The sequence below is a fragment of the Pocillopora verrucosa genome, chromosome 9 (assembly GCF_036669915.1).
Source record: "Pocillopora verrucosa isolate sample1 chromosome 9, ASM3666991v2, whole genome shotgun sequence".
Lineage (NCBI taxonomy): Eukaryota > Metazoa > Cnidaria > Anthozoa > Scleractinia > Pocilloporidae > Pocillopora > Pocillopora verrucosa.
The window spans coordinates 18577329-18591668 of NC_089320.1; the positions used below are offsets into that span (position 1 = coordinate 18577329).

The following is a 14340-nucleotide window of genomic DNA, read 5'->3' on the forward strand; positions in this document are numbered from 1 at the left end:
ATTGCACTGTCAGACAAACCCTCACCCTCCCCCTAACCATGTATTCAAAGACTCTCTACACTGACAATTTATGCCAATTATATATGCAGTTTCTTGAACGGAAACGTTCGATTACACTGTTAGTCAGACAAACTTCCTCACCCTCCCCCCCCCCAACTCGGTATTTAAAAACTTTCTACACCGACAATTAATACAAATAATTTATGGAGTTTCCAGATGGTCAACTGGTAATCGTGAGCGCGCAACGAGTACAAGAGGTCATCGAGGTCGCGGGTTCGAAACGTTCGATTACACTGTTAGTCAGACAAACTTCCTCACCCTCCCCCCCCCCCCCAACTCGGTATTTAAAAACTTTCTACACCGACAATTAATACAAATAATTTATGGAGTTTCCAGATGGTCAACTGGTAATCGTGAGCGCGCAACGAGTACAAGAGGTCATCGAGGTCGCGGGTTCGAATCACGCTATAGGAGTTATTCTTAATCTGGCTTGGGGGCCGAATAACTTCTCCCCGAGTATGATTTGGAGCTGGCGGACAAGGAGTAACTCTCAAACTGGCTTGGGGGCCGACTAACTACTCCCCGTGGAATTCGCATTTTGTTTTTGCTGTCTTTTGTATTTTATCCCTTGTCATCATCATTTTTATCGTTTTTTTGTTTTGTTTTGTTCTTTTTTTCTTTCTTTTCCTTCTTTTTTTCCGAGCAATTATTTTTTGAAGCCACGGTAATATTTTTCCTCATACGGTTTGGTACCTGTTGGTTGTTGTCCTTTTCCTTTCTCCTTTTCGAAATTAGACATCATTGATATTTTTCTCTCTTTTTATGTTATTATTATCATCATCATTTATTTTATTTGTTATTCTGTTACTTCCTTTTCACAATTTTCCATATCTGAATTTACCCGAAGGCAACTGGAAAAATCTCACCAAACTCTCTGGTTGATAAAGTCGCAGCCCACTGCTTACAAGGACCAAACAGACCGTGGACTAAATTGATATCTCATGTATTTAAACTGCATTGTTCCTAGTACTCGTCGAAAAATTAAAGTAGAACCCCTAGCCAAGTTGATAAATAGTTAAAAAAAAACTTGAAGAAAAAAAAGCAAATGTTGAGTTTAGGGTTAATTGTCAGTGGTACAGTGTCTAAGAAACGTAGCTGACAAGCAGGCGAAATGACGTTAGGCTATTAATAGGCCATTTCACAGTTGTGTACTTAGTTGCTAAGCCTTTGATGTGGAGCGAGGCTGAAAGTGACCATGTTGTGATAGAGACAAGCAGTTAGTTAGCGTAATAACAAGGCAAGGTTTATATCATAACAAGTTCATGCCTCACTCCTGTGAAAAGGCTTGGCAACCAGGCACACAACTGTAACATAGACTTTACCCAATCTCTAACATGGAGGAACACAATGACCAGAAAGAAAATTTCCGTAAAACTTTTGATCAAATGGCGCTTGAGAAACCCAAATATCAGGGCATTATGGCGTTTAATATGGTTGAAAATTTTATAAGCACTCCTGATGATAGATACGTGCCACCAAAGTTTCCCCTTGAGCTTCCCAAGTTTGACCGATCGACCCCATTTGGGAATGAAATGCGAAAACACTTCTTGTTGGATCTGGACAACTGGACGTTCTTGAATCACGGTGCTTTTGGATGTGTCTTAAAAGAGGGTCTGGAAACAGCTTATAAGTGGCAGTGCTACGTGGAACAGCAGCCTGTGCGATTTTTTGATCGAGAAATGTTGCCACTGTTAGCCCATGTCAACCGTCGATTGGCTAAGTTTGTTGGTGCAGAACCACGTGATGTTGTTCTTGTACCGAACGCAACTGCTGGCATCAATACCGTGATTAGATCCATCGAATGGCGTCCCGGAGATACCGTGTATTACTTGAACACTTGTTACTATACTGTTAAGAAATTATTCAGGCATCTTAGTAGCGCCTACGGTAAGTGAACACAGATATTTGAAAAATTATAGAGGGCTACTTTTTTCATCTCATTGAATCATAATAATTCTGACAAGATGGACCTTACTGGTCCTGTATTCTTTGATTGTGTCATAGGCCATCTCAGAGATCCAGAGAAGCTGAAAAATTGCTATTTTGGTCTCAGCCATTTTCTAGCTGGAAATGTTAGGAAATTTTATTTATCATGGAGAAATGTTTTTGCAACCCTCTAGGAAATGAAATGATCTGGTTTTATCAACTGGGTTAGTAATGTTAATTGGCCTCCATAAAAAGTTTTTAAGGCTGATGTTTCAAATGTTGAGCTTTGGTCAGAGCAAATTGTCTCTGAAAATTTGCAATGCTACAGCATCGCTGCACCATAGTCTTGCTTACCCTACTAGACTGGGAATTTCCTTGCTTTGAAACAGATCACCATGCCTTACACAAAAGTAGAGACCAGAGTGGGGCCCAATAACATGGTGCTGCAAAGAAGGGGATTTGGGTGGGAAAGGGGGAGGTGATAGTTCAAAAGGATTCTTTGAGAAACTCTCTTCAAACTGCATGGACTAACCACAGAGATTTACTTTCAGGTGTTATTTTAAAGGAAACTACAATCACATTTCCTGCCACCAAAGAGGAAATCCTAAAAACAATAAAGGATACCCTGGAAGCAGGTACAAGACTGGCTTTGTTTGGTCATATACCTAGTAACTATCCTGTTATTATGCCGGTGGAAGAAATGGTGAAACTGTGCCATAGCAAAGGTGTTCCAGTTTTAATTGATGGTGCTCATGCTCTTGGAACCCTGCCATTAGACTTGAGTGTTCTTAAGGCTGATTATTATGTGGCAAATGCACACAAGTGGCTTGCATGCCCCAAGGTATTCTTGCATACCCCAAGGTATTTTTGTTGTCTGCTTTGTTATAAATGTATGCTGTGCTTTTTCCTACCTGTGTAGGAAAAAAGTGGGTTCCAGTTTCTTGAGAGGTGAACACTTCAAAGTTGCTATCTCTTCTTTACATATAAAGCAACAAGGTCTGTGGTTAGTTAAGTGAGACTCCTCATATGAATAATGAGACAGAAGTGAATATGAGCCAGCTCAATTCACATAAGCCTCATTCTTTTCTTCTGTTTTAGGTGATATGATCCTTCATTGTCACCATCATCATCACTGTCATTATCCTTGATGTGGTTGTCATCATCATCGTTATAGTTGTTGCAACAGTCCATGTTCTTGTCTCCCTAGTCACCTTCCTCTTTATATTCATTGTTGGTTAGCTGGTTATACTTTTGCTTTCCATTCCAACCGGGTCTTTTTCTAAGACATTTTCCATCTCCTCCTCTTCTTTCTCTTTCTCTTCTTCCTTACCTTACAATTTATCACTGTTGTTATTTTAAAAAAAATGAATTCACTTTCTTCTCTTGCAGGGTTGTGCATTCTTGCATGTTTCTAAAAAGCATCAGCCAATGATCAAACCTCTTGTGGTTTCAAGTGGTTTTGGAGCAGGATTTAACTCACAGTTCATATGGACAGGTATAACTTTTGTTGAAAAACCCCAAATTATCATCATGATGATTTTTTTTACTTGTGGATTGGAAGAGAGAGATGTGGCATCCCTTCATTGAAAGCGATTGTCTCTGGATGAATATGTCCAGGCTATTCAGCGTTTCATTCCCTTAAGAATAGTTGAAAATGTGTTCCAGTTAACTGTCAGAGAAACCAGACAAAATGTTAGGGTAAGGTGGGAGGGAGAATGCATACCTTGTGATGAAATTGCCTCCCACATGGGCAGAAAAGGAGAACATCTCTTATCACTTAAAAAAAACAACAAAATGAAGCAATCAGAAATCACAAACAAAATAAAAAGTCAAACTATCAGAGTGTTTTCTCATTCCCTCAACTTCTACCACCTCAGAGTTAAAAGTGGTGAAAATTTTCCCATAAATTTTTCTTTTCTTCAACAGGTTTGAGAGATTACAGTCCCTACTTGGCTTTAAATACTGGTGAGAGCAATGATTTAAATTTTTATCTGTTAAAAATAGTTTTTCCAAATCTTACTTTGAATAAGAGAAGTTCTTTTTAGCATCTGTTGGAGTATTACAACAATGATGTGTAACTGGTCAATTTCAATGTAAATTATGGGTTTTCTTTAAACAAACTTAACTGCAGCCCTCCTTTTTACCTCAGAATTAAACTTATTTTTTTGTATTAAATGATCAATTCAGGTGCAATTAATTTATACATTATTTTAGGATTCACATAGTTATTATGTAACATTTCCAACTTATTCCAACTTATCCTTTCTGGCCATCTTTCACTGATTTGGTTATTAGAAAGGAAGACATTCGCACTGAAATAGTCGGCTTGAGGAGAAATGTTTGAGACATGTCAAGGTGTGAACAATTTGGACTGGCAAACAAAGGGTGAAAAATCATGTGGGAGAGACAAAGAAGAGCTTTCCATGACACTTACCTGCTCCTACCTTGTGTGTATTACTCTTGTTCTCAATGAAAAATTGTCATGCAGTGATGCATGCACTTGTGATGCATGCACTTGTTCAGTGCTAAACTACTTGCCTTACAAAAAGTACCTGCTGTTCAAGTATTTCCTGGGTTTGGCTGTTGAACACATAATTTCTTTCTGTAGATTACATGTTCATTTTAGGTGATCTAAATGTTGGGTGTTTCCAGGGAATGTGGTGTGAAGTATCTTAGAGTAATGAAATATTGCATGTTTGGCTTCTTTGAACCAAAAAAAAAAATGCAAAAATCAGACCCAGAGGGAAACCTTCCACTGTGGTTATATGTGAAATTGTTTTGGTGGTAATGGCCTTTAATTTACAGTCCAATCAGCAGTATCAGTTATAAAATCTACATTTTGACCAAGAACATAAATGAAAAAGATACCTCCCACCTCTGTTCTACCCCTTAGTGTTAGACTTTTGGGTGGCCATGGGCCCTGAGAGAATTCGCAAATTCAACAACACATTAGCTCACAAAGCTGCTACCATGCTGGCACAGAAATGGGGCACAGGCTTGCTCTCTCATGCCCACATGTTTGGTCCAATGGTGATGATTCGTCTCCCTGAGGTACTGCTGAACTGTGTCACACAAGGTGGAAAGGAGGAAGCTGTGAAAGCTCATGCAGAAATGGTGCAAGCCAAGCTTCATTATGAATTCAATATTGAGGTTCCTGTCAAACTGATCCAAGGGAAACTACATACTAGGATTTCTGCTCATGTTTATAATGAGCTGAGTGATTATGACAAGTTATGTGATGCGATTCTTATTATGACAAATGATGTGCTGAACAATTCAGGAGCCTATAACTCCTATAAGCAGTATAGTTAGCTAGGAGTGGTATGTCTGCTGGAGCACATCACAATAAAGAATTGACTAAAAATTACAACTTCCGGAACTCAGCCATTGTTACGACTAATTGCAAACCCCGATCTCTCTCTTAAATTTATTTTGATTGTTGAATGCTTGATAACGATCATTCCATTCTTATTCCCATCCATTCCCTTACCCTAACCCTCTAATGAAGCTTTAAATTGCCCCAGAGCTGGCAGAGGAAATAAAAAGGGGTGTAGGAGTGTGAAAACAATTTCGCAAGAAACCGAGAGAGAGGGAAGGAGAGGGGAGGGTGGCTGATAGCACGTTCAGCGAGAACCACCTTGTCATCAAGCTGATGTTTAAGTAATGATGGAGTATTATTTGATTGACAAATACTTCAGCTCCGTTTATCAATGAATTATTGCATAATGCACCTCCTATTGGGGCATTAACTGAGGCATTAACTTTATATCATCAACTTTATATCATCATCATCATTATTATTATAAACATAAAATTTGAATTCATTTCACCAGCTTGAAAAGTACACTCGAGTGCGCTAAGTGTTTCCTGATATTTTACCCCCTTATTTTCAAATACATATTCTCTCCTTGCTCTCTGTATATTACCCATGTTACCGGCAGGGAGAATTTGTTTGACAATCAGGAGCTCCTAAAGCTGGCGATCATTTCCCTTATTCTCGTGTTCCTTAATGTTTGATTCATTGATAATGTAAAGAGAAATTTGATGTTTGTCATTTGCCTTGGGTTTAGTCGTGAAATGTTCTTCATGATGTCTCAACGTCAGTGTTAACTTTTCTCGTTTCTGGTTTAAGTTCATAATTTGTAATTGACAACTCCACTTGTTGCTGAAAATCTTGACGCAAAGAAACCGTTCTAAATGACAGCGAAAACGACTGAACAAGAAATTTTGTGAAGTACCAAAGTAATTGTGCGATGTGAATGTTTAAAAAATTGAAATGGAAAATATGTAATTATTTTATTACGTCTCAAGATTGGGGGAAGGCTTTCTAAATCAGACCTATCTCTCATCCGCTGTTTGCACCAGGCTAAATAAACTACCACCTTTCAGAATCGGGAAATGTGTCAATTCCGTGCAGGTGGATTAGAGCATTAAAACGATTATTTTGAAGCACTGATTTATTCATCACTAGCAAAGCGCTTGACAGGCTACAGTCTTGCCAAATGATATACAGTGTCGTCTTTTTCCTCCTCACTTTTCTCGTCATATGTCGATTGCGGCTTTACCCAGTGTCCAACATTCAAGTCGTCCATTTCGACATTTAAATTCATTTGTCTGGCGATGGTCGCTAACAGTCGATTTTGAAGTTCCACTGTTCGTATCAAGGTCTTCACACGTTTCTTTGTCTTGCTTACTTGCTGTTGAATGTCGGATATGGTCGTTTCTGTCATCGCTGCTGAAGACGTTAAGGATGAGGATTCGTCGAAAAGTCTCCCTTGGCCTTTCAACCAGGCGTGAAATCTCCTGATAAACAAGGAAAGAAAGAAAGAAAATGTTTTGTCATGATCACACAGTTAAACAACTCTGGAGGAAATTTTTTGTGCAAGTGATAAAATGAAACATAACAAATGACTAACTTAAATTTGCCTCTATATACGTTTGGTTTTATCTCCAGTGATGGCTTGTAAATTCTACGCGTAATAAATCTTGGGTACTTGTTTTCGACTTCGGCCACAAAGGAAACCTGCATTGCCATGCGCTGAAGGGTGGCGGTCCTTTGCACAGATTCGATATCACCCACCGCTAAACCAACCTGAGAGACAAATGAAAGAAGTTCTCAATCAAGGGTTAACCCTTTAACTCCCAAGATCTGATTGTTAATTCTCCCCTTTTGCAGCTACATAATTCCTTGTAAATTAGTTGCGAAATTTGGTGAAAGCTCAAGATAGCAACTTCTACCGGATAAGTATGACTTTTCTCATTAACCGGTTGCTAAAAGTAGTGTGGAAATTGTAGGGAGAAATTACATATTAGTCACTTCTGGGAGTTAAAGGGATAAGCTTGACAAACATGTTGAGTCGTTAAAGAAGACGCTTATTTTAATGTCTGTAGGATAAAGAGTGATAAAGAAGCTTCAATTGTAGTTCAATCGTAGTCCAGCAATTCGATAACTTGACTGAGAGGGATAACACATCTTTAACGTAGTCTTTCCTGAGAGCAAGCCACCATGATCCGCTCACAACTCGAACCTGGACATATTGATCTGGAATTCAGGCGGCTGGATCATAGACAACCGTGTATTCCGCTTCGAGAGTCAAAGATTTTTGGCAAATAAGGGTCTTCAGAAAAGTTGGACGGCGTTAAAACATGGCCTGCACTATTAAGAGATTACAGAGCACTACTTTCTTACCAGGAGGTTCATAAGTATAATCGCCATTAGGAAGAGAAAGGCGAACATGAAGATGAGTGCTATCTCTGGAAATGGATTCAGAGGATTTCTTGTTTCGTCATTACTGGCGTCGATGCTACTTATGAACGCAGTATCGTACTCAAACTCCCCCACCATCATAACGGACACTTTGACGATGGACAACCCAAGTGTACTAAACGATTCCTGCAATGCAATTAAAATAGGATTGGTTTTGAATCATGAAGCATTCAATTATAGCTTTGGCTTTGCTACATTTATCTATATGTGACTTGTTTTGAAACTCGAGCGACTGACTTGACTGATCCGGAATTGTAACCTATAGAAAGGTAATGCATGGCATTTACCCTTTCAGTTTTTTAACCTCGAACAAGCTTTATGTCTTGTACCTGCTCTTTAAAGAGGATAAAGAAGACTATGGCGAATGCAATGATGAATATGAAGAAGACCACAAACACTCTTGCCACTGTCTTGAAGACCTCTAAAAACATAGAAACGTAAATTCCAAAAGGTTGAAATCGTCTCAGGAATAAAATCACATTAACGTAGCACAGGAAGATGGAGATAATTCCAGCAATCCATAAATTCCGTGGATTTTTGAAGCTGCCGAGAGATTCGTCTAATTCTTCGGGTCTCAATAAGTAAGGCAATATGAAAAGGAGTGTTGACAAGTACAGAGCCCATTCTGTCATGTTTGAAGCGTCGGTGAAGTAACGACGCCTTTGGACGAAGAGCTGAAAAATTTCTTTGGCAATGTGGACAGCTGCAAATATCAAAGCGACGAACAACACCGCCCCATTAAAAGCAGTTGCCCTGGTAAAAATCTCTGACGCTTTTACTTTCTCAGTTCCATTCTCGCTTTTACGTGGATTGAAATCTTGAGCTTCTCTTTCCGTGACAATGAATATGGTATACGTTATCAGGAATACCAAATAGGCTATGAGATTGAAGTAGTATATATATCTTCCGAATGAAGCCCATTTTACATCTAATAGTTTCTGCGTTAGGGGATGCAGAAGAAGATCTTCACGGTTAAATTTTACCATCGTCTTGGGACCGAAGAAACGGTTTCCATTTAGGTCTGCCTCGTCATCAGGACCCGGGTCGAGAAGATGGAAATCGTAAGACTCTGTGTAGTTCGGATCTGTTCGAATGTGAGACGAGCGTTTGATACAATGATCCATGACAAGACTGGCAGCCTCAGGGAAATGTTCTATCAATATTTTCATGGGTGAGTTGTGGTTTGGGCTGCGACAATCCAGAATTTCTCGCCATCTGGTGAAAAATAGTAATGGAGAGAGTTAGAAAAACGTTTCCATCTTTTTTTCTTTATTGTAGTCACAACGCCTGCCATCATGATCATGTTCCTTGTGATAAGGCATATTCGTTGCACGTTGGGGAAGGATTCCCTTAGCAGGGTTGTTCAGTATCTTACGAAAGGTGATTGCCTGCGGATGTTACTACCAACCTTCGGTGCTGAGCCATCATTAGAGCCACATCACCTGCACCAGAACGCACTGCCACATCTAGACATGTCTGCCCCAGATTATTTTGCACGCACACCTTGGCACCAGAACTTAACAGCAGTTCCATCACTCTGACATTGCCATACGATGATGCAATGTGCAAAGGAGTGTTTCCCGAATTGTTGAAGTGATCAAGAACAGCTTTCTTTTTTATGAGCTCCTGGGAGGTTTTTTCACATCCTGATCTCGCTGCCCACATCAAAGGTGACCAGCGATCGTTGTCCCTCGCGTTGACATCAGCACCGAGGCGAACAAGTACCTGACAGGCCTTCCTGTTTTAACAGGAGAAACAAAAACATCAAAGTCTATACCAAACGCGCGGAACCTACAAGGCCACAAGTATCAACTTCTCATCCCACAAGCAACTCCCAAACCATGGTCCAAAAATTCATCCGAGTAGCTTTTATACAAATTAGAAAGAACTCGATCGAGTTTCCATATTAAAACTAATTATCTTCACGTAGTCATTTGGTGGAATTATTGACCTTCCCCGTCAGTTTGCTGGCAAGCGAGGAAAACATTTACTGGCCATGAATAAGAAAAGACTGGCCCATCATCTCTAAATAACCAAGACAAAAAATAAGCTACTAGATTGTTTACCTCCAGACCGATATAATGGTCATCATCACTCTAAACGAATATCCTTAACCTTACTTTCGCTGTAGTTCTTCTTGTCTTCTTGAATTAGGCCATTGCAAAGACGATTGTTCAGGGTCGTTTTTACCTGTTTCCTTTCATTGCCGCTAAGTGAATGGGTGTCATTCCATCATCATCTCTTTCATTGATGCCGGCCATGGCTCTACCCAAGGCCTCGATATGTGCGAATCGGCCGCTTTGAGCAGAAAGATGAAGTGGTGTCTGCTGAAGTTGGTCTTGAAAACACGCTCGGGAATACTTAGTTAATAGGAGTTCCAGAATCTGAAAACGTAATAAACATTTTCTCAATGATGGTCTAAAATGCAATTGAGTAAAGAAGCAGTTATATCGTATATTTTACGTAGGCTGTTAATTTGATGTGAACCGTACCTAAAAAGTAGGGTCAATATTTATTTTCTTTTTAGTTATAGCATATTTAGATCACGAAGCGAGAAGAGTGGAAAAGGGTGGGCAATTTTTGATGAAAACTTGCCCTCTCTCATGGTAAACTTTTCGATGACTTAAGTTCATCCACTTTGGTTGAACTGAGATGTAATGAGATCTCTGGAACCAGGATGGGTGGAAAAATTAGCGCCGAAAATAAGCAGAACAGGAAATCATGCTCACTGCCTTTCTCAAACTTGCGAGTCTCTTAAGGATCTTGTAAACAGCTTTTATTGTTAGTTACTGGACTTTAACCGAACCAGAATACCTTAATATCAGGATAAATAGCTGCATTGTGAAGAGGAACCCGTTCAAATGTGTCTGACTTGTATAGATTTTCTTTAGCTTTCTTATTCTCCAGAAGAAGTTGTACCATTTCCAGATGGCCATTGTCGACCGCCAGATGTAGGCAGTTCTTCATTTCTGACGTGCTAGCGAACGCGTCTGCACCAGAATCAAGGAGGAGCCGAGCGCTTTCCACACTGCCAGCAACCACTGCCTCTAGGAAAGGCGTGCGATTGTCATTGGCTTTACTGTCAAGTGGGGCGCCCAAACTGATGAGGAACTTGATAACCTCGGCACGATTCTCATAGGCTGCCCTGTGTTACGATAAAGGGATACACATGCGTAAGAAAAGAGCATTCCACTTTTTAATTTTTAGCCTAAGTAATGAAAGTCTTATGAATACGCATGGGTTATGGAGGTAAAGAAGTAAAGCAGTTGAAAAAAGGAGAACATAATCACACGGGAAGGCAAAGGAAATTTCAACACGTTATTACAATTGGTCTCAGTTAGATAAACGATTGCGCGTGTCGAGTACCACCTTTTACAGATCAAGTTTTTTTTTCTTGAGATGAAGAGAATATGCTGTTTGAGGACGACGTAATCAATACCAAGCTTGACGAAAGTTTTGGTAGGACGCGGTGCGTCACTCGAGTATCCTACCTATGTAATGAAGTTTTCTTCTCGTTGTCTTTTATGTGTATGTCAGCTCCTTTTCCACACAGAATTTTCACTATCTCTAGGTCACCTCTCATTGATGCAATATGAAGGGGTGTCATCAAGCTACTTCTCTGAGCGTTGACGTTAGCGCCGTATTTTAAACACAGTTCCACCGACTTCACGTTTCTACTTTCCGCCGCCAAATGCAAAGCGCAATCCTGGTCCACATCAGGCTCATTGAGAAATTCTTTAACATCAAGGAGTTGCGATGAAGCTAAAAAGGACAAAAATACCATAATAAGGTGACTGTGATCCTTGTGGATCCTTGTGTGTGTATAGTGGTCTGAGATAATCTCTGATTTAAAGGGGATGGAAAACGTGATAGACTTCGTCCTCACGGCTCTTCCGCCTTTCCAATATTGGAAGGGAAATGCCTTTGAGAGATTGTATAAATCCCCTACGGCTCTTATCTCGCTTGCACTCAAGACGATTATCAAAGAAAAATTCATTCAAAAGGTCTGTGAACAGACTTCTTCAAAATGATTTCCTGTAGCTTGTTCGTGGGAAAAGCTTTGCTTAATATGACTTCTCACAAAACGGTGTTACAGAGCATCAAACTGGAAACTTTACTTTAGGCTTCTATCTACACGCAGTCTAAAATTGCTACATAACGAAAAAAGGGTTTCTAGCCAACCTTGTTTAATCAGCATCTCCGCAAGACTTGTGTTACAACTGAATATAGCAACTTGCAATGGGGTGCTAAGTTCAGCGGTCTTCGCTGTAACGTCCGCCCCGTGACGCAGCAAGGTTTGGCAAATTTCTTTATCACCGTTGATGCAGACTAGATGCAAGGCAGTCAGCCCAACCTGTGTCTTGGTGTTTACGTCGATATCTGTGTCTCGCACCAGCATGTACACCATTTCTTTATTGCGTCTTCGCACTGCGTGATGCAGGGCGTTGTTGTTCAAAGAGTCAACTAGTGATGGGCGGGCGCCGGAACTGAGGAGAACTTCAGCAACTTCAGGGCAGTTAAACCTACAAATGGCCATTTATGAAGGAGAAACCAGTATGAGCTATATTGAAGGACATTTCCCACGTTTACGTCGCTTCACAGAAGCACGAGTGGAATTTGGAGGATAGGTAGCCATGCAAAAAATTGTTTTCACGTGGTTACTTATTAAGTTTTGTAAGGTTCTAAAATTGCACTTATCTATGGCTCGTATTATGAGAACGTCTAAAAACATCAGTGTAATGAAATGAAGTTATGATCATGCGATTTCTGATCCATATTTTTTTTGTTAGATTCCGATCTGAAGAGATCGGAAGTGACCCAACGATTCGAATCATTCTGGAGAACTCAGATTTTTATTGATTTCATTTATTTCTTTTGTTTTTGGCTCATTCCAAAAAAAATTGTGAATGATTCATTAATTGAGTGTATGTTATTCTTAATTTAGGTGACGTGACCCTCAATCTATGTAAGGCATACAGGAAAATGTTGGGAGTACTCTGCGTTCGCTGACAAGTTAACTTGGCTTTGAATAGTAATGAGAAGTAAATTAGACTGTGGATGGCACTCTCACCCTTTATAGTACTTAATTACTACGGAACATGTTTTAATAAACGGTTTTTAGGATGAAAAAAATCAACATATTAAAAGAATGTTGTTAAGAGAACCATTCTGTTTTCATTCATGCCTGGGTTCTTTTAGATAATCATTGTAGATATCGCTCTGAGTCACGAATGAGCTCTACTAATGGAAAAAAGATTTATCCTCAGATACTTTCCGAAGACGGATCCCTTTCTACTTCTAAAAAATCTGCTTCGGGACTGATAGGTTTTGTCACTGTTATGAAAATGAATCAAAAGTTCAACCGTGAAAGGTGCTCTCTAATAATAACTAAGATCAAATCTACATGAATTGCAATTCAAACTGTTCAAACAATTCGAATCAATAATATCACCTGTTCTTCAAATCAATCACAATGCTATTTCTTACCTCGCGGCAACATGTAAGGGTGTTGATGAATTTTTTAAACGAATGTCGACTTCAGCTCCATGATCGATCAATATTCGTGTCATCTCGACTCGATTCCATCGCGCTGATAGATGTAGCAGAGAGAAACCATGGTCATCCAAATCGTTTATCAGCTTAACGTTCTTATTCTCCGACAGATAATCTTTCAATTCGGCTACTTTCCCGTCTTGGATGATTTCGCGGATTTCTTGCGTGCGATCTGATGGGGCCGCTAACTTGAACTGCGTGAGTTCGAAGTCGCCTTCAAGTAAGTCCGCTTTGCTGACTGCTGTGTTATGTCGACCCAAGAAAGGCGAGTGGGTGTACTCGAACGTCGTCGTGGAATTCATCGTGCAGCCTCACCATACCCAATGGAAAGGTCTATCTTTAAGATTGCACTGAATTACAACATTTTACGTTTCCGGCATAGTAATATTTAAAGAGAAATGAACTGGAACTTATTTCAACAAACCTGAAATTAGCATGAGATGACACAATTTATTACAATACAATACGAACGTCACTCCGCCTACGACGCTACGCGTTAATATGACCACCAGATTAATTACTTTGTTTCCATTAAATGATTTCATTCTTAGCCTACATTTGTTCCCTACAGATTCAATTTTATATTTTACAATTGTTCTGTTTTTTTAGTTGTAAGAGGTGCACCTCAGCGTGGAGATTAAATTCTTCGTTGTTGTAATCTCTTTGAAGTGTTTTCTTTCCTCCATAAAGTTATCACAAATAATAATGAACTTAATCTGCATCAATGTCAGCGTAGAGTTCTCATGCTAAATACCGCGTGCCTCAAATTTTTATACTGGCAGTGACGTTTTCGTTTCATATGATAATATAGTTTGTTTAGCCTGCATAAATATGTTTTGGCCCCCCTCAGAGTCGGGCCATAATAACATGAAGGGGTAAGTTTCTAAAGAAAACTGTTGTGCTGCGTCTGAGAGGGAGTATAACAAGATAATTTTGGTTTTATCAATTGAGTTGGTGATGTAAATTGGCCACTGTAAAGAGCTTCAAAGCTAACGTTTCTAGCGTTAGCCCTTTGACAAAGCGAATATATACTG

General features: G+C 39.7%; 2 protein-coding genes across 2 annotated transcripts; one reads left to right on the top strand and one right to left on the bottom strand.

The window, feature by feature from the left end:
- The first annotated feature begins 1359 nt into the window (after positions 1-1359).
- Positions 1360-6158, top strand: LOC131793712 (uncharacterized). Its single transcript, XM_059111182.2, has 5 exons — positions 1360-1947; positions 2538-2827; positions 3376-3481; positions 3913-3951; positions 4880-6158. Exons 1-5 carry the CDS (start codon positions 1395-1397, stop codon positions 5296-5298), a joined length of 1407 nt encoding a protein of 468 aa, XP_058967165.1. The 5' UTR covers positions 1360-1394; the 3' UTR covers positions 5299-6158.
- A 103-nt stretch (positions 6159-6261) lies between these two features.
- LOC131793710 (transient receptor potential cation channel subfamily A member 1) lies at positions 6262-13709 on the bottom strand. The gene is made up of 10 exons (XM_059111180.2): positions 13241-13709; positions 11936-12276; positions 11245-11515; positions 10568-10898; positions 9944-10137; positions 9162-9491; positions 8083-8968; positions 7676-7879; positions 6903-7078; positions 6262-6789 (listed from the first exon to the last, which is right to left on the bottom strand). Exons 1-10 carry the CDS (start codon positions 13606-13608, stop codon positions 6474-6476), a joined length of 3417 nt encoding a protein of 1138 aa, XP_058967163.2. The 5' UTR covers positions 13609-13709; the 3' UTR covers positions 6262-6473.
- Between the last annotated feature and the right edge of the window lie 631 nt (positions 13710-14340).